Here is an 18,233-nt window from a genome sequence, read left to right on the forward strand (position 1 = left end):
CTACATTTTTGGTGTTAATGTTTCTTTAATAAAGGTATGACTTCCCTTGTTATCAGTTTTTTTTTTTTTTGAGCTTAATTCAAACAGCATGTCACACCGAAGTTGTTTTCTGGGAGGTTTAACAATTTCTGAGAAATTCTTCAGCCTTTAGTTCTAGGTTCTAATGAGAAAACGAATAAAGCACAGTGGAAGGGAAGATGTCATTACACAAAAGCAACACAACGTTTTTAGTCGATGTAATTCATCTTTTCTTGTCCAAAACTAAGTGGAAAACTGAGTTAGAGTAAAATGCGGTATTAGCTGCAAAGTCTAATTCAAATTTTACGATAAATGCATACATTAAAATAAATGAAGGTTTGGACTACTTATGAATATTTCTGCCTTGGGTTTATTGAATAGTATGCTACACACTGACTACAATTAAGTACCGTTTGCCGTTACCACATCGTTTCCGAAATATGAATTTACGAGGAGTTCCTGAAGTGATGCAACGTCTGCGCGCTGATGCATCTCACTGTGGTGTAACAGTATAGGGTTTTTTGTAATACACCCATGGGTATGTGTCGGTTGTTACATATCTATGCACTGGGAGGGGGAAGAAATGACGCTGAGGACAACTCCTCTGATATGAAGGGCATGTCGGACTAGCAGGCCTGCACTCCATATCAGTCCCTCCACCGTACAGTCGTGATGGATTTCGTGCTGAGCGGAGTTGCGGCGTGCGGAGCTTGCTTGTTCACCAACCCGCTGGAGGTCGTCAAAACGCGAATGCAGCTTCAGGGAGAGCTCAAGAGCCGGGGCTCATATCAGGTTTACTATCGCAACGTGTTCCACGCTTTTTACACTATCGGTAAAGTGGACGGACTGGCCGGCTTACAGAAGGGACTGGCACCCGGGCTCGTTTATCAGTTTTTTATGAATGGAGTCAGGCTCGGCTCGTACGCCATCATTGAGAACTCCGGTTACATCCACACCAATGGAAGGGTCAGCGCGGCCAAAACCACGTTAGCAGGGGCTCTGGCTGGAGTGGTGGGAGCCGTGGTGGGAAGTCCTGTATACTTGGTCAGTAGCTGGCTTCATTTACTTTGTACTGCTCCTTTTTAAAGTTTATCATGTGTGGCATTTCAAGCTGAGCTGTCACTTGCAACTGAGGAGAAAAGTAAACACAATGTTCTCCATTGACAGGTAAAGACTCATCTGCAGAGTCAGTCTAGCTCCTCTATTGCAGTTGGACATCAATATAAACACAAGGTAACCCAAACATTGTATTATTAGATGGATATATATATATATATATATATATATAGTATGTGTATATATATATATATATATATGTGTGTATATATATATATATATATATGTGTATATATATATATATATATATATATATGTATGTATATATATGTATATATATATATATATATATATATATATATATATATATATAGTGTCACGCATCAACATTTTCCACACATGTTCTTTCTCTTTCTGCCAGGGGATGATCCACGCTCTGGCAGCCATCTACAAACAGCATGGCATTCTGGGATTGTGGAGGGGCTCCAGTGCTGCTGTACCGAGGGTCACCGTGGGGTCATCTGCACAACTCTCCACCTTCTCCTCCTCCAAGGAGCTTGTGATTGACCTACAGGTTAGACTACTTTACTACTCCCTAACGGGGCTTGCTGAGGTTTAATCTCAACATGAAAGTCTAAATTCAGTGGCGATACTTTCGTATAACCGCACCGTTCAATAATAAACATTTCTGTTTTCGGGGTCTGGCATGACTCACATACAGCAGCTATGATTAGTTGAGAGGCCGCAAATTAATTAGCAAACATTCTGATAAAAAAAGCCCTTATTAGCTGGTTCCAGCTTCTAAAATGTTAAAAGTTGCTGCTTTTCTTTGGCTTATATGATAGTAAGCTGAATATATTTGGGTTTAGGATAAAACAAGCATCTTGAAGATGTCGCATCAGACTCTTTGAACCCGTGATTGGCATTTTTCTGTATTTACTGATATTATCTAGAGTCTAGATTTGTCTAGATCTAGAAAATACTCAGCAGATTTATTGATCATGAAAATAATCATTATTCGCAGGCTTAAGAAGAGATACTTTTTAGTCTGTAGCTGTGTACAAAAGCAGTCATTGTGGCACTGACAAAGCGCGAGGCATTGCACTCTTCTGGAATAGAAATTTGACACCTTTCATTGTCCCCCCCTGGCTGAAAACATGGAGCTTACACAACTAGTGCTCCAGTTTAATATGGAACTTACACAACTAGTGCACCGGTTTTCTGACTCATCTCTAGTTAGAACAGGTCTTTCATACTAAAAGCCAGAACTATAACAATTGCCAATTGATGACAGTTGATGAGTCTGAAACAATGTTCAGAAAATAATCCTGACATCCTGGTTTAGTTTTCTTGCACTACTTCCTTGAGTTCCCAGACTTCCTCTTAAGCTGTTTTAATTGGCTGTTGGGTCAGTCACGGGGGTAAGCTTCGCGTACCTCCTATGGAGCCATTTTGATGCTACCAAGCCATCACCTCCCGTTAGCATTCCATTGACTGCCATTCATTTTGGTGCCACTTTGACAGCGAATAACTTTACATCCGAAGCGTTTAAAGACTCTATTTGTCCATTGTTTATTTCTAAAGAAACACAACAATGTATAAAAGGCTCCATTACCTTGTACCTCACGTTATGGCTCCGTAGCAGACGTTTTTGTAAAAATAGGCTAACGATTGTGTCATAACCATGCGACTTAGGCTGCGTCTCATTTCTCTATCTTTTCAGAATTTCAGAATAGCTGTAGTTTTTTGTTTGTTTGTGGTCTTGTGTGTCTTTTTTTAGTTTTATACATTTGAGTGCCTTTTTTTTATATGTGTGTGACATGTAAGTTATGGTTCTAATAGTTGTAATAATGTTTACTTTATTGGGCAATAAAGACAAAAAGTGTTTCTGAATATCAATGACATTCAAAACAGTGATAACTGAAACAGATGCACACCATGCAGTGTGTGTATACAAATATTTATTGCAAACAGACCTAAGTATGTATGATGATGTAACCAAGTGGCGTCCCATTTCATAGGGGTATGTTTTCACCCCTACCCCTTACCCCTTGTTTTTCGAGGGCTAAGAGGTAGGGGTAAGAGAGAGAAATGGGATTCAGCCTTATTTACTGTCGCATAGTAGAGGAATTACCGTATAGTACAGGAGAAGCACACAGGCAGTTTCGTCTCACATTAGCTGTTTAAGTGTAATTACTAATGTTAACTAGCATTTTAGTTAGCAATAATTAGCCTGTGCCTATGTTATCTCCTTACATATACCTACGCTCTCCGTCTCTGCAATATTCGGAATGATTGAGATTTCTCTTGGCACAGCTACCAGAAGACTTACAACTTTCAGACACGTTGCTCACGGCACATTTACGTGTTCTCTCTCAGTTGGAGGCTGCGCAGTAACGCTCAGCCATCACCGGAAAAGTGCTTCTAATATCCTTCACTGGTCTCCGTCCAGCGCAACAGGATCTGTTGGTCCATTCTTATATACTGTCTATGGGGTCAGTGAGGGTGCAAGTAAAATACCTCCAAAGAGGTAAAAAGTGTTTGGCTTTGGCTGCTGCTGTGTAGTCTGTTTATTGTTTTATTTACTGTTAGTATGACCATCAATATCAAGCGTGACACAAATGTCGTCTTCTGTGCATAATAAAGTAGTCTTATATCCTTGTTGTAAAACATCAGGTTCACATAAAAAACACCTTTGACTGTAGCTACTGAAGAGTGTGTGTAACATAGGCAGTAATAATAGAATCATTCGTCTGTTTCACTGCATGTAGGAGATAATGGCCAGTTAAAATTAGAAGTAGCTGCACATAGGTGGTACCCTGATGATGATGATGATGATGATGCTAATGATGATGTACTGGTGTAGTATCACTGCACTGGGGCACTTTCATACTAAAAGCCAGAAGTATAACAATGGTCAATTAAGTTGTATCTACCGGAGAGTATGTGTTTGTGTAACATAGGCACTAATAATAGTAATCATTTCTCACCTCTATCATCCTGCGACCGGAGCCTCACATATCCTTACGGTCTGGTAACTTAACCACATTATTTTCTTCTTCCCAAGGTGTTCCCAAAGGACAGCTGGTTGGTCGCCCTAACTGCTGGCATGATCAGCAGTTTGGTGGTGGTGATGGCTATGACACCTTTTGATGTAGTGAGCACACGGCTCTACAACCAGCCTGTGGATCATTTGGGCAAGGTGAGGAGAGACTGATATGTTAGTTACACTCCTTTAGGTTTTCATCATATTATATGTACAGTACATATTATATGTATGTAGTATACTGTACTTATATGTACATATTTTATGTATTTGTATGTCTCACAGGAATTGATACTTGTGCGTAATGAACTTGATGCAGAAAGCTAGTGCGTGTGCGTATTTCACACAAGACAACATTTAATCATGAGTTCAGTATTGGAAGAGAAATTGGAAAGTGTGGAATTTCGGAAAAAGTGAGCTTACCAGGCCTCTTTAGCATGGCCCTCGTTTCTGCTAGAGGCAAATATCACAATAGTTTTTACAAAATAACTATCGATATTACGACGATATTGTAGGGTTGACTATTGTTGCTTTCACAAACTATTTACACAAGGGGCACCGTGGTAGCTCACCTGGTTGAACGTGCGCCCCATGTACAGTACCAGGGCTCAGTCCTTATAGGCAGTGGCCCGGAGATTGGATTTCAACCCGCGGCCCTTTTCTGCATGTCGTCCCCATTCTATTTCCCCCCTTTTCTGTCTCAAACACTCATGACATCCAGCTGGGACATTCAGCCGATCAGATCCAGGCTGACTTTCATTCTCTCATCTTTTTAGGGGCAGCTTTATAAAGGATTCACTGACTGCTTTTCTAAGATGCTGAGGAAGGAGGGCTTTATGGGACTCTACAAAGGCTTGGGAGCCTCTTATTTCCGGATCGGTCCACACACCATTCTGTCTTTGTTTTTATGGGATGAACTGCGCAAACTGCACCAGCAGTTCAGGGACAAGGAAACTAGAAAACTGTGTAACTGATTAAGCTCTGAGTGCATAGGTTAAATGAGTCCTCATTTAATGAGGATACTATTATCAAGTAAAAGAAAAACCAGGAGATGGTCTTGATGGGGTAAAAAGAGAGCAAAGGTAAAATGTTACACTCCAATAAGAAAACACATTAGTACAGTCAAAATGTCTCAGGAAGAAGGTGAAAATGTGAAAACTGCACATGTGGACAGATATAACCTACATAGGAGCTTAAAGGGTAACCCTTAGACATCATATACAGTATACTATATGTCAAACCTCAGCTTGTTTCATAGCTCTTTAACTCCTTAGTTACTGTATGCCATTTTAAAAGACCTAAAATAATATGCACTGGATACAACTCTGTACCTTTCAAAGAAAGCATCAAATGTGGCTCACATTTGAGAAATTAAATGGATCGTGCCAACAGCCAAAACAGTGGCACAAAAACTTTTAATATTGAAATGATTGGTGGAAATTTGCTTACTGCTCCATTCTTTGCAGTAGCAGCTATTCTACAAGTTAGCACAAGTTATAGTTTAAACCAGTGTTTTTTTTTTAAAGTTAAACATACTGTATTATGACATTATGAAACAAAGCACGCAGCTTGTCCAGTGAAACTACTAAAACAGACCTGAAAGCAAAGTTTTGAGGAATGTTTGCTGGTTACACCATTTGGGTTTGGTGATATTCAACAAAGTGAGCCATTGCAGTTGGGTCATTCTTGTTATGCAGCAACATTTCTGTCCCTATTTATTACGTTCTCATATTTTCTTTAAAATGTGTCAAATATTTATAAAAAAAATGTCATCTATATATTAAGGTATTTATTCCTTATCACATAAACAGACAAATGCACTTTAAAATACTTTTTTTTCATACTATGTCGCCAGTGTAAATAAACCTTTTACACGAACTATAAGACATAAAATTATTATTTTTTAAAATTCCAAATATTTTTTTAATTATTTTATAGGCCATGTTATCCCTGAAGTCATTTTACACCCTGTTAATTAGTAGTTTCTTGCCTTCCAAAAAAAGATTCCACTCAATTCCATTGAGACCATTTTCAGGAAGTGACATAATTTCTTTGGATGGAACTCAAAGGAGTAAAGTAGGGTGAGCATAAACTTTCACTCATGTCTTTTTCCATGTTTCATGATGTGAATCTGTTTGTCACACTATTAAAGTTCCAGCCTGTTAGTCTAAACAATGGACCGCCATTGTGACCGCCACGTGATTTCGAATCCGGTCCAAAACTTAATGGTTCTTCCTTGGCCTGTGCTACACCCTTCCACCAAGTTTCATGAAAATCCTGCTAGTAGTATTTCCATTATCCTGCTGACAGACAAACAAACAGAAAAACCAGAAACATAACCTTTTGTGGAGTTAATCACACCTGATTCTTAACATGGTGTACTGTCCACTACCTTAGCCATACCATTATGATAACTCTATTTTTGTTAAGGTAATATATGCTGTGTGTGAAGGGAAACCTGTTAACTGTGGTCTACAGCGACTACAAACAGAATAGTTACTGCTTAGTTTATATAATTTAGGAGCCTGAGGAGCAATATGTAATGTGAAATACATGCTAAATGTACTTTTGATACTTTTTTTTGGTAATTGCTCAATTAATTGCTTGCTTAATTTGCAGATGGTTCCAATGTAAAGTCTTTGATGAATTTTGATCATAAAAACCTCATGTTTTAAGAGTTGAGCCGTAATTAATAAATGCTACATGCAGCAGCTTGGTTGTGTTTCATGAATGTCTTACAGAATGTTTAGCACTTAACTTCCAGCTTCCAGTTTACTGTAAGGGGTTGGGTAATCTCGCCTCAGGAATATTCCATTTCCTGAAGCTGTCTGATGCTTGGAACTGTACAAGTAGAACTACAGCAACAGTAAATCTGACACGACATGGCATGAAACAGAATCAGAATGTTCCATCACCCACAGAGGAGGAAATAATCAGTGAAATGACCTGATCTGACGAAAGCTTGTATGTTTGTTCATGTCTGCTGCATGACTGCACTTCTTTCCCGGTATTAGGAATCACTCAGATGAAATTTGAGGAAGAATTGTTGTAGATGCTCTGTCAGTTTGTCCTTGAATTGAAAGCAGTTAACCCAAATACACTCAACAGCTGACTGTCACCTGCAGATACTATTGAGAGCTGTGTGAAAAGTGAGAGAAAAGTCATCTTATTTCAATCACTGGAGAGCGACAATAGATTGTTTTTATTCCCTCACCCTCACAACAATGGGAAACTAACTACAGAAATCACACGCCTAAAATAATTAAATAGCATGACAATGAGAGTTCTTGTTTACACAGACACCTGACTTGTTTTAAAGTAGATCTGAGTGTAGAACACCGGCATATTTATAGAAAAGACACTGTAAACATTTCCTGCTACGCCTAAAATGACAGGAAGGATCAGCATATTATGAGTGTTCATTTCTTACAGAATGCACTCTGTTATTTTCTGTAATTTGTCAGTACAATGGACTTGAAGAGCAAATAAATTATCTGACTTTTTATTGACCGACATTGTGGTGTTACCTTGTTTCATAAGTGATAAATTGAATATGACAAAAAAGGAAATGTTCATTTGCTATCATACTATACTCAACCTTTAGTACTAAAGCATCCCAAATTGTATTTAGGGAGATTCAGTCCTGAGTTTCAGTTCAAGTGTGACTGAATTTCCAAATCGACTGACTTATTAGAGAACTGAAAGTGCCACTCTGTTTCTCCACATTGCTTATGCATTTATCAAGGGACCCCATTTTGAGCATCATTTTGATTGATAGATTGCAGCAATGCTAGCAGCTGTATTTGTGGACAGAGGTACTTTGATATAATACCAACGTCAACATGCTCACAATGCCAATCCCAACACACTGTTTATGCAATGCAGATGTAAATGTCATTGGATGTGTATCCCTATCCCATAAGAAACTGTTGTCCTTTAATCTACCTGCACGCACCGGAAATGTCTGTTTTTCATAATGTTTTTTAAATCATTAAATGCTGAGACTAATTATCTTCTCTATGATCCATTATGGCATAGCTTCTAGCAGGTGCACCTCTCAATGCTGAACTGGTAGTAACAGTCAGTGCTATGCTTTGGATAACAAACTGGGTTAAAATGCAAACTTAACATAATAGCCTTAGTAGGAAGCCGTTTTTATTTATGTATACACAGATAATGTTTACCTGTGCCTCGGTCCTTTAACAGACCAGACATAAGGGTGACTGAAGGTGTTAACTCTGTTAATTATTTTATTTTATTACTGAATGTTAAGGAACAATTCACAGTATTATTAAATTCAGTTCAGAGTACAATTATGAAACGGGTATGAAAGTAAGAATATCCATAAATGTGTAACAGTAAAAACCCACAAAGAAATGGTTTATTATAGCTGGTGAGCCACATCACTAGTATGTGTGTGTTAAGTTGGATGGAAACAAGTAATTGCCAAAACAAACAAGGTTAATGTGTAATTGGGGCACATATGCTGCCATGGTCACCTCAGTGTGTCTTAGCAGAGCTCCTACAAATGTCTGGAATGTTACTGAGCAACACTGAACACTTCGTCCATAGTGGCTGCCATTAGCTCAGAAGCCAGTCCAAAGTCATTCATAAAAAGTTTTTACAGACACAATTGGTGCTCAGGAATACATCTAAAACAATCAACAGGTTACATTGTATTCCAAATCCTATATGTTGGTAAAAATGAGTGTTTTAATCATCATTGTTGTCTTTAATTACTGGTGAATAGCACTCTTTCATGAAGCTTTCCCTTGATTTGTGTTGTAACTTTAAGGTTGATGGCGTTCAATCTCTGAGATCTGAACAAGGAAATGATTGACACTCATTTCTGAAAACCAACTCAAGCAAAACACTCAACTTCCAGCTTCCAGTTTACTGTAAGGGGTTGGGTAATCTCGCCTCAGGAATATTCCATTTCCTGAAGCTGTCTGATGCTTGGAACTGTACGAGTAGAACTACAGCAACAGTAAATCTGACACGACATGGCATGAAACAGAATCAGAATGTTCCATCACCCACAGAGGAGGAAATAATCAGTGAAATGACCTGATCTGACGAAAGCTTGTATGTTTGTTCATGTCTGCTGCATGACTGCACTTCTTTCCCGGTATTAGGAATCACTCAGATGAAATTTGAGGAAGAATTGTTGTAGATGCTCTGTCAGTTTGTCCTTGAATTGAAAGCAGTTAACCCAAATACACTCAACAGCTGACTGTCACCTGCAGATACTATTGAGAGCTGTGTGAAAAGTGAGAGAAAAGTCATCTTATTTCAATCACTGGAGAGCGACAATAGATTGTTTTTATTCCCTGACCCTCACAACAATGGGAAACTAACTACAGAAATCACACATCTAAAATGATTAAATAGCATGACAATGAGAGTTCTTGTTTACACAGACACCTGACTTGTTTTAAAGTAGATCTGAGTGTAGAACACCGGCATATTTATAGAAAAGACACTGTAAACATTTCCTGCTACGCCTAAAATGACAGGAAGGATCAGCATATTATGAGTGTTCATTTCTTACAGAATGCACTCTGTTATTTTCTGTAATTTGTCAGTACAATGGACTTGAATCAGGATTAAAAAGGATCAGCATATTATGAGTGTTCATTTGTCACCATCCTCCACCTCTACTCGTTCTTCTTTCTAGAGGTGGCAGTGTTGCTCCTGTAGCAGAGAACCTGGGCCAAGAGGACCCCGCTGAGACAGGCTGACACTGTGTGTGACAGAGTGGCAAACGAGCTTCCTGTCTCCTACAAGACAAAGTTTGAAGCAGTTAGCAAAGACAACAATGACAGAATGGAGTAGTGCAAAATATGCAGTTGTGCAGCTATGTTTATTTTGTGTGTAGTTCCTAACTGTGTACCTGCAGAGACACAAAGATAACACCCAGAGACGCTGCCCACGATAGTAACACAGACAGAGTGGACAGTTGGCCTGTGTGGCCGTTACAGTAGTTGGTTCCAGCCTGGAGAACCTGGAAACAACAAAGCCAGCAAATAAATTATCTTGCATTGTGCATTATCACTTCACAGTTCACAGATCTTATTATTCGTTGGACAGCTCCGAAATTGCACAGAAAAGATGCTACCTTGCTTGCAATTAAAGCTGCCAAACTTGAGGTCTGCATCACTGAGACAGCTGCTGCTGCTGCATAGGAGCCCAGAAGGAACATTAGACACCCATAAGCCAAGAGGAACAACATACCTGTCACATAAATGGGATTGAATGAGGAATTAGATACACAAGAAAAAAATGTGTGTTACCAAGAATGTTCACTTACAAAATCAATAGTTATCTGACAAAACTTATTGGACTGTTTAAATAATCATATCATTTTCTATAAAAGGAAAACAGATCTCTGTCAATGTGTTTTAGCAGAAGGCCCCTGTGAGAAGTTTACGAGTTGAGTGGTAACACCACACGATCTGGCGCTCCAGGATCTGTGTGAAGCTGGCCCCCCATGTCATCCAAAAATCCATGCCGTAACAATTATCGTTTGTGCTGTTAAGGGTTTTAAGTAATTCAACTTTACATTTTCTGGCCAGTAACATCACCCAGCCCCCCATTAATGTCCAAATCTCCCCCAAATGGTCTCAATCGTTTGTGCTACGTTTGTGCTGATTTGTGCTGTTAAAAGTAACATTTGTGCTACTTCGGTTTTTACGTTATCAGGCTTTATTTGTTACACGGCTACTATTTGCGCTGCAAAGGCTTCTGACACCAGCCATCACTCACGTGAATTGCTTCTACTGACCAAAAGATCTCTGGACAGTTGAGTGTGAGGCAGAATCTGTTAGAGCAAGCGGTTTGATGAAAACATGGCTGGTACTAGGTGTTCACTTGGAAGTTATGCATTGTAATGGTTTACAAGAACCAACATCCTCAGTAGAAATGAATGGGCTTGAGGCTGAGATCCACAGACAGGGGGAGGAAAGTCAAAGTATTTCGAGACGGGCTAACGCATTGTTGGTTTTGATCTTTTCATAGGATTTGTTGACAATAAGAAAAAATATAGAATAATGCCAGACTTATCCTGAAAGTTCATACGTTATTTGGAATGGGACTTTGGTAATATGTGCATGCACGTGCCTGTGTGTGTGTGCTAACCTTTTAGGGTTTCACCACGATAATGCAGGATGAGGAAGACAATCGCTGCGGTCTGGGCCAAGGCGAAGAGCCTCTCACCCCAGGCACTGCAGAGCGGTTCAAGTAAAACACAAGCACATCACATGTATGATAACAGATACATACTGTCAGCTGCAAAACATAATCATAATTCACTGTAGAGTATATACATTAATGGACACACAGTTGTTGAACTTGACAGACCTTGCATTGAGGTGTGTAGAGTGTTAAACATGTATTGAATGGATGTCACAAGTGCACACCCAGGGCCTTGTGCAAACAGCCGGTGAGTCACACATTTATATATTTGAACATGTTATTGACATTAGTTTCCAGCATCACACAGAGTAACTCCATGTAAGGACACTGTGGTGTCTAGAGTTCAGAGAATGGTGTGAATAAACAGAGTCAGTAAGTTTCTACATCTCAAATCCAGAAGTATTGGGATCGTTGCAACATAACTAAGACGTAAAACATGACTCTGAAGTCACTTAATGACTCATCTGCCAGTGATTCAACATAGGCCGAAAACTCTTTGGCTTATTTATAAAAAAAAATACGTACAAGAGTGGGAAGTTGTTGGCAATGGCGTACACAACAGGACACGAGAAAACATATAATTGCAGCAGCACGGATGTCAGACTCAGGCCATCTGCACTTCTTCTCCACAGTATCTTCAACAGCTGAAGTAGCTGTGCTGCAGGGAGATGACACACAAGGAGGAGGTTAGAGGATAGAAAACCAACATGTAGTTAGTGTTGGTTGTGTCCAGATTAGGAATCAATATGTAAACAATAATGAGTAACACATTTCAGTATAAAACTGCATTGCCAACTTCAGTGTAATGTGACATAATTCAAGTTTCCCACTGATGTGTGGAAATGTGCTTCTTCATATAGCTGACATGTAAATGCAGTGGTTTTGTGATAGTAGCCTATCACTAGGCCTGATGTTGTCATGGTTATCTACACTGGTACAGCAGTGAGTATTAGATAGCAGTTTACCAGAGTACTTACAGGCTGTTTGATCATTGTGCTGTACAGAGATCCAATTAATAGCCTAATGATAAGAAGAAGAGACTTTTTTGTTAGTTGTGTTTGTTAGTGATGTCCTGTTGCTTTAAGTTTTAGGCTTCTTACCCAGGAAAGTGTCCAGTAAGATCCATAATCCGACAGCTCTGTTCATTACAAACTTTAGGCAAGGCACTGCGACATAAATGACAAATATTAAAACAGTCAGATATAGCAGATTATATTATTCTCCCACTGCTGGCTAACACAGTAAGAGGACATTTGTGTGCCTAGACATGATTTTGTAAACAAGTAACGGGAGAGGCGAAACCCCGTCCCCCGTCCCCGTCCCTGTCCCTACCTCCCGCACACCTGGAAAGGTTTCCAGCAACATTTTACGCGCTTAACTCCGAAATTTCAACACAACAAGCCTCACCGTTTATGTAAAAGCTGACGAAAATCCTCTCATAACATTTTTCTGGCATTACATAGGTAACCAGGAAGTCTTTGACGGGAGACGTGGCCATGTTGGTGGGTCAGATGTGGCCAGGAGTACTCTCAGTAACAGGGGGAGTGGTTCAAAGGTTCCCCAATATTTACAGCGGAGGACACAGAGCCCTGTGTTGGCTATGAGGGTCGCCCTGGGCCGGAAGTCCGCATATAGTCTTATTATGTTGGACAAATATGTACACCTATGGATTCTCTACAGCCTACATTCTATACTGATACATTTAAATGACATCTACGCCCTCTTCCTAAAAAATCAAGAATATGCAACCATGAAAATAAATTACTTTTAAATGAATGGATTTAATTGTCTCCTACTTAATTGAATGTGAATATTAATTGAAATGCCATGTGTGTGTGTGTGCACTGGAGGTTTCAAGCTTCCACATCACGCATTCAGTTGCATATGGGATCATGATTAGGGTTGGGTACCATTTGGATTTTTACGATTCTGATGCAGAACCGGTACTTTTAAAACGATTCCGATTCCTAACAGGTTCCTAAACTGATTCTTGAAAAACTGAAACATGACATAAAAGAAAGGCTTTTTTATGGATTTTTTTTTTAAATTGAAAATTATTTAAATTGAACAATATATTAGCGTTTTAAAGTACTTAAATATATAATAAGTAAACCTAAGTCACCTAACACATAACTACAATAATTTAACAAATAACAGTTACACTATTAACAAGTAACAACAAAATAAATGTTGAGTTGGTATGCCAACCAGCTTCAAACTTTAGCAGTTCTTTTGCAGAAAAATGACCATATTAGCCTTGTCTGGCAAGATAAGACACCTCTCCTGATTTATGGCATGTCCTGCACAGGAGAAAACTCTCTCAGATGGTGTCCAAGAGGCCTGGACACAGGTATGAGTTTGAAAGGGCAGACAATTTGGGGAGGCTGTCCCGCCTCCCCCACCACCAGGCTACAGGGTCTTGTCCTGAACGATAGACTAGCAGAGCAAGTGTAATATGTTTACTAGCGATCACGTGCAGTCAATGAATGGTTAATAGGCTTTTACGTCCGTTTTGGTGAGCCCAGAGGGAAAATATGACATTTTAAAAGTAGCCTACATTTACGGTAGCTAGCTAACGGTAGACTACAGAGAAAGTGTGATATTTTTATGTCCGTTTCGGAGCGTGTACAAAAAGCCGTCTATCAGCAGTGATTGTAGAGTGCATGTCCGAGAATAGCGCGGACACGTGCTTCACACCGCAAGCGGGCACGTGTGCCACTCGGCAGAAAAGGGAGAAAGAAAAAAAGTCTGCCGCTGTCCGGAGCGACAGAGGGAAAATATTTTCGGAACCGAAATGAGGAACCGAAATTTGCGTTCTGATCCGGTCCGAATACTACCGTTTGCGTAGGAACCGGAGCCATAGTGGAACCGGGTTTCGGTACCCAACCCTAATCATGATTGGCTTTCAAACTTCTGCTCAGGTGTTTAACTCAGATGTGTGTGTGTGTGTGTGTGTGTGTGAGCACAATGAGACTTTTCCCTCTTCAGCAGTCTTCTACTGTGAAACACTGCACACACATCATTCTGCACAGAGAAGTTCAAACACCGCAGCTATGTAACACATTTTCAGTGGAGGGGACTTAATAAACAAACAAACAAACAAACAAACAAACAACCAAATTAATAAATAGGCCAACATTCGGTGAACCTCTGTACCTGTATATGGTACCCTCAAACTCATTATATATACTGTAAACAATAGACAGTTTCCATCTTTAAACAAGGTTTTTATTCCTAGTTATTTAAGCCATTGATTTTCTTTCATGTATGATGCATTAATTCATTGCCCGGTTTGATGAAATGATAATTTAGACATTCAATTTTTGTTAACTGTTATTTGAAGAGGTAACTCTTTTATGGTAGAGAAATCTAGAGTATGCAGCGGTCTAGTTTTATAGAACAGTGAAATAGATTTGCCAAAGACTGTAGGTTTTACAATAAAAATGTCTTCAAATGTTTTCATGAGTTTTTTTTCTCCCTTCTTTGCCAATTGTGGAGACAAATGAAAGATGATATAGTTATTGAAGTCCTTGATTATCTTCCTGTGTAAAGCATGAATTCAGAACAGATGTTTTAAAACTTCAAAATAAATGTAGACACTTACAGTCTGGAGTAAAATGCTATACAGTATGGGTTTTTCTCCCTACTCATTTAAGAGTTCAAAGTATGTGGATTAAAACTACAACTACAATTAACACAAATAAAGTTACTAAAGTACATGTAACACCAGTGTCCACCACCGTCATTAGTGGGACTTCTCTAAAAGACAGGAAGGATTTGAGAAAAAAACCTAATGAGCAAGAGGTTGTACACCAGTTAGTTAGTTTTCACTCTGACAACATGTGTACTGGAAAATGTTCCCGTTGCATTGCTATTACTCTGTACCCATTAGCACTGATATGCATCATCTGTAACATTGTGTTGTTCTTTCCTGGCGGGGACATCAAGTATGCCAAGGATGGACACATTACTGAGGAGGTGATATATATGGGGGGACTCGTTGGAGGGGGTTTCATGGTGAGTTACCTGTTACTGAAGGGTGTAACTCTGGACTAAACGTTTCTATAAATTAGTTTCTGAAATGTGCAGCCTCAGGTAAAACTGAAAAACATTGGCTTGTATATTGTTTGTTTTATTGGTTTTACAGTGGTCATCTCGCATGTTCTGGGTCCTTATATTGTGCTTCAGTAAATATTTGGGATTATCTTAATACTTCAAATCAATTGCATTATTAGTTAGTCTCATCAGTCAACACGTATCACATCTTTTAATGTATGATACTCTAATGAGGCCCATTTCATCCTGACTGAAGTAAAGTATGGAATTGTTAATGACAAGTTTGGCACAGTTTGAAAAGGAATTCCTCAAATAATGACTGACGGAATACTGTGTCAATGTTCCCCAAATGCTGAATTGTTTCAACTAAACTAATTATTTATTCTGAACATGTTTTACACTGATGCTGTCAACTATTTTGTACCACCACAGGTGTTGATCGCAGCAATTTACATCAACTTGACTGAAGCTCGCGAGTGCTGTGGAAATCGCTTTGGGGTTAGTCAGTCAGACAGACATTTTAAGGTGTTCAGTTAAAGATAATAGTAAGCAAGCTATTCAGAGATCCTTGAGTTAAGATTATTTTGTCAAGAAGAACTGTCACGTTCAACTAGATTCAAGTGTTTAATGGAGGCCAGTCAAGCTGAGAATGACTTAGCCATAAAGGAAAAACCCTGCATAATGCTGCATCACAGTTGCAGAACATTTACTCTTGAGATAGGTTTGAAGATGCACAATCATCAAAACCACAGCACAGTCCGTTTCTCCTTTTTCATATTTTCAAAAAAAGAGTTCATTTGTAAGTTCAAGTTCTGTGAAACAGTCCTATTGGAATGGATTTAAACAGACAAAACACCACTGATATACATTACCATCTGAACATTTTTTAAACAATAAAACATCTCTGACCTTTACTTACCATTTAACTTCTGCAGATGTTCTTATCAATTGCATTCGCTGCAGTTGGTGTGGCCGGGGCCCTGTACAGTTTCATCGTGGCAGTGCTCGGTTTGAATAATGGGCCCCTCTGCAAATATGATGGGATGTGGACGACACCTTTTAAAAACAGGTGACAAACAGAAGTAACTTTCTGACATTTGTCAACATCATGACGTTGTGATCATTTATAAGCCACTTCTTTCACACAGTAATTCCACCTACCTGGCCGACCAGAAGTTGTGGGTAGAATGCAAAGAGCCAAAGAACGTGGTGCAGTTCAACATTGGATTGTTCCTTACCCTGATGGCGACCAGCTGTCTGCAGGTGTTGCTCTGTGCCATTCAGATGATCAACGGGCTATTTGGTTGCCTGTTTGGAGTCTGCATCAACAAAGAGGTCACACTTCAGTTTCCCATGTTTCAGATACCTAAATCAGATATTTCTCACATATGTTATAACTGTCATTCATTTCTTTTCATTATTTGGTTTGTTGTTGTTTGTTTACAGCAACCATAAGCTCCTGGTCACTCATACCACATCTGAAGAGTTCCCTTGTGCCCTCTGTTGGAAGGTTGTTGTTCCTGGCTGCATGTGCCTAAAACGTTTAAGTTGAAATTGTTGTTGCCTCTGATTAGATTTTAAAATTGTAATGTGCATTACATGATACTTCAAAATGTTTCAATGTGTCAAGGTGTTGGAAAAACTGTTTTAGAAACAATTCATACTAATTACATGGTCAAGGTCAAATAAATTGGATTAAAATATAATCTGCTGATCCACTGCTACAGTTCTGTGTCTCCAGGAAAATCAAAGAAGACTTAAAGTTACCTGTGAGTACTGTTACGATCAGAAGAAGGCTATGTGAAGCAAAGCTATCAGCTAGAAGCCCCAGCAAAGTCCCATTGCTGAAAAAAAGATATGTACTGAATAGGTTGAAATTTGCCAAAGGACACACTGACTGGCCAAAGGAGAAATGGGGTAACATTCAGTGGACTGATGAGAGCAAAATTGTTCTTTTTGGGTCTAGGGGCCGCAGACAGTTTGTCCGATGACCCCCATGCACTGAATTCAAGCCACAGTACACTGTGAAGACAGTAAAGCATGGTGGTGCAAAAATCATGTTATGGGGATGTTTCTCATACTATGGTGTTGGGCCTATTTATCGCATACCAGGGATCATGGATCAGTTTCAATACATCAAAATACTTGAAGAGGTCAAGTTGCCTTATGCTGAAGAGGAAATGCCTTTGAAATGGGTCTTTCAACAAGACAATGACCCAAAACACACCAATAAGCGAGCAAAGTCTTGGTTCCAGATGAACAAGATTGATGTTATGGGGGTGACATCAAAAATGCTGTTATTGAGGCAAAATCCAGTAATGCAGAGGAAGTGTGGAATGTAGTTCAATTGTCCTGGGCTGGAATACCTGTTCACAGGTGCCAGAAGTTGGTCGACTCCATGCAACACAGATGTGAAACAGTTGTCAGAAATAATGGTTATGCAACTAAATATTAGTGCAGTGATTCAAAGTAAAGCAAACCCTTGAGACATTTTTCAGTTTATACAGTAAATGTTTGAGTTTGTAAAGAAAAATGCAAATACTGCTAATATAATAATATAATAATACAGCCTAATATTCATTTTTCTTCACTTTCTGTAAAGGTATAACACAAACTTGATCAATTTTGGTCATGTTTTGATTTGGAATTGAATGTGCAGTGTTCCCAATGCATTGATATTATGGAATTAAAAGCTGATCATTTAGATCCTATCGGCCAGGACAGAGCATGTATAAAGTATATAACTTTACTATAATGGGGACTCTTGCAGGGTGCTTACTGCTACAGAATGTCCTGGCTTTAACAAAGTGAAGAGGTTAAAGAGCATTGCAGACTTTCTGTCATGATGCAGCACTCACTAGTC

At 39.2% G+C, this 18,233-nt stretch overlaps 3 protein-coding genes across 6 annotated transcripts; 2 read left to right on the plus strand and 1 right to left on the minus strand.

Annotated features, from left to right (window-relative positions):
* Positions 1-527: 527 nt before the first annotated feature.
* Positions 528-6,831, plus strand: slc25a35 (solute carrier family 25 member 35). Its single transcript, XM_078265539.1, has 5 exons — positions 528-1,062; positions 1,186-1,251; positions 1,496-1,648; positions 4,142-4,276; positions 4,897-6,831. The coding sequence occupies exons 1-5, from the start codon at positions 691-693 to the stop codon at positions 5,092-5,094; spliced, it is 924 nt and encodes a 307-aa protein (XP_078121665.1). The 5' UTR covers positions 528-690; the 3' UTR covers positions 5,095-6,831.
* A 2,589-nt stretch (positions 6,832-9,420) lies between these two features.
* LOC144527488 (mannose-P-dolichol utilization defect 1 protein-like) lies at positions 9,421-12,969 on the minus strand. 3 transcript variants are annotated; one of them, XM_078265541.1, is made up of 7 exons: positions 12,722-12,969; positions 12,415-12,480; positions 11,840-11,972; positions 11,258-11,343; positions 10,239-10,297; positions 10,014-10,124; positions 9,421-9,900 (listed from the first exon to the last, which is right to left on the minus strand). In XM_078265541.1, exons 1-7 carry the CDS (start codon positions 12,810-12,812, stop codon positions 9,778-9,780), a joined length of 669 nt encoding a protein of 222 aa, XP_078121667.1. In that variant the 5' UTR covers positions 12,813-12,969; the 3' UTR covers positions 9,421-9,777. The 3 variants fall into 3 exon arrangements, with proteins under 3 accessions (XP_078121667.1, XP_078121666.1, XP_078121668.1); XM_078265540.1 differs by having other exon boundaries at positions 10,239-10,354; positions 12,722-12,964; XM_078265542.1 differs by lacking the exon at positions 12,722-12,969 and adding an exon at positions 12,647-12,690 and having other exon boundaries at positions 10,239-10,354.
* A 2,150-nt stretch (positions 12,970-15,119) lies between these two features.
* LOC144527572 (transmembrane 4 L6 family member 1-like) lies at positions 15,120-17,084 on the plus strand. 2 transcript variants are annotated; one of them, XM_078265713.1, is made up of 5 exons: positions 15,120-15,331; positions 15,803-15,868; positions 16,306-16,439; positions 16,519-16,705; positions 16,817-17,084. In XM_078265713.1, the coding sequence occupies exons 1-5, from the start codon at positions 15,155-15,157 to the stop codon at positions 16,823-16,825; spliced, it is 573 nt and encodes a 190-aa protein (XP_078121839.1). In that variant the 5' UTR covers positions 15,120-15,154; the 3' UTR covers positions 16,826-17,084. The 2 variants fall into 2 exon arrangements, with proteins under 2 accessions (XP_078121839.1, XP_078121840.1); XM_078265714.1 differs by having other exon boundaries at positions 15,120-15,292.
* The last annotated feature ends 1,149 nt before the right edge of the window (positions 17,085-18,233 follow it).

The sequence above is a fragment of the Sander vitreus genome, chromosome 13, assembly GCF_031162955.1.
Source record: "Sander vitreus isolate 19-12246 chromosome 13, sanVit1, whole genome shotgun sequence".
In the NCBI taxonomy this organism is placed as follows: domain Eukaryota; kingdom Metazoa; phylum Chordata; class Actinopteri; order Perciformes; family Percidae; genus Sander; species Sander vitreus.

Coding starts and splice junctions, on each gene's coding strand:
- slc25a35 (XM_078265539.1), top strand. CDS start 691: ATGGATTTCGTGCTGAGCGGAGTTGCGGCGTGCGGAGCTTGCTTGTTC. Junction 1,063..1,185: donor TGGGAAGTCCTGTATACTTG/GTCAGTAGCTGG, acceptor CTCCATTGACAG/GTAAAGACTCATCTGCAGAG. Junction 1,252..1,495: donor GACATCAATATAAACACAAG/GTAACCCAAACA, acceptor TCTTTCTGCCAG/GGGATGATCCACGCTCTGGC.
- LOC144527488 (XM_078265540.1), bottom strand. CDS start 12,812: ATGGCCACGTCTCCCGTCAAAGACTTCCTGGTTACCTATGTAATGCCA. Junction 12,481..12,721: donor CGTCAGCTTTTACATAAACG/GTGAGGCTTGTT, acceptor TTTATGTCGCAG/TGCCTTGCCTAAAGTTTGTA. Junction 10,125..10,238: donor CAGCTTTAATTGCAAGCAAG/GTAGCATCTTTT, acceptor TGTTGTTTCCAG/GTTCTCCAGGCTGGAACCAA.
- LOC144527572 (XM_078265713.1), top strand. CDS start 15,155: ATGTGTACTGGAAAATGTTCCCGTTGCATTGCTATTACTCTGTACCCA. Junction 15,332..15,802: donor TCGTTGGAGGGGGTTTCATG/GTGAGTTACCTG, acceptor GTACCACCACAG/GTGTTGATCGCAGCAATTTA. Junction 15,869..16,305: donor GCTGTGGAAATCGCTTTGGG/GTTAGTCAGTCA, acceptor TAACTTCTGCAG/ATGTTCTTATCAATTGCATT.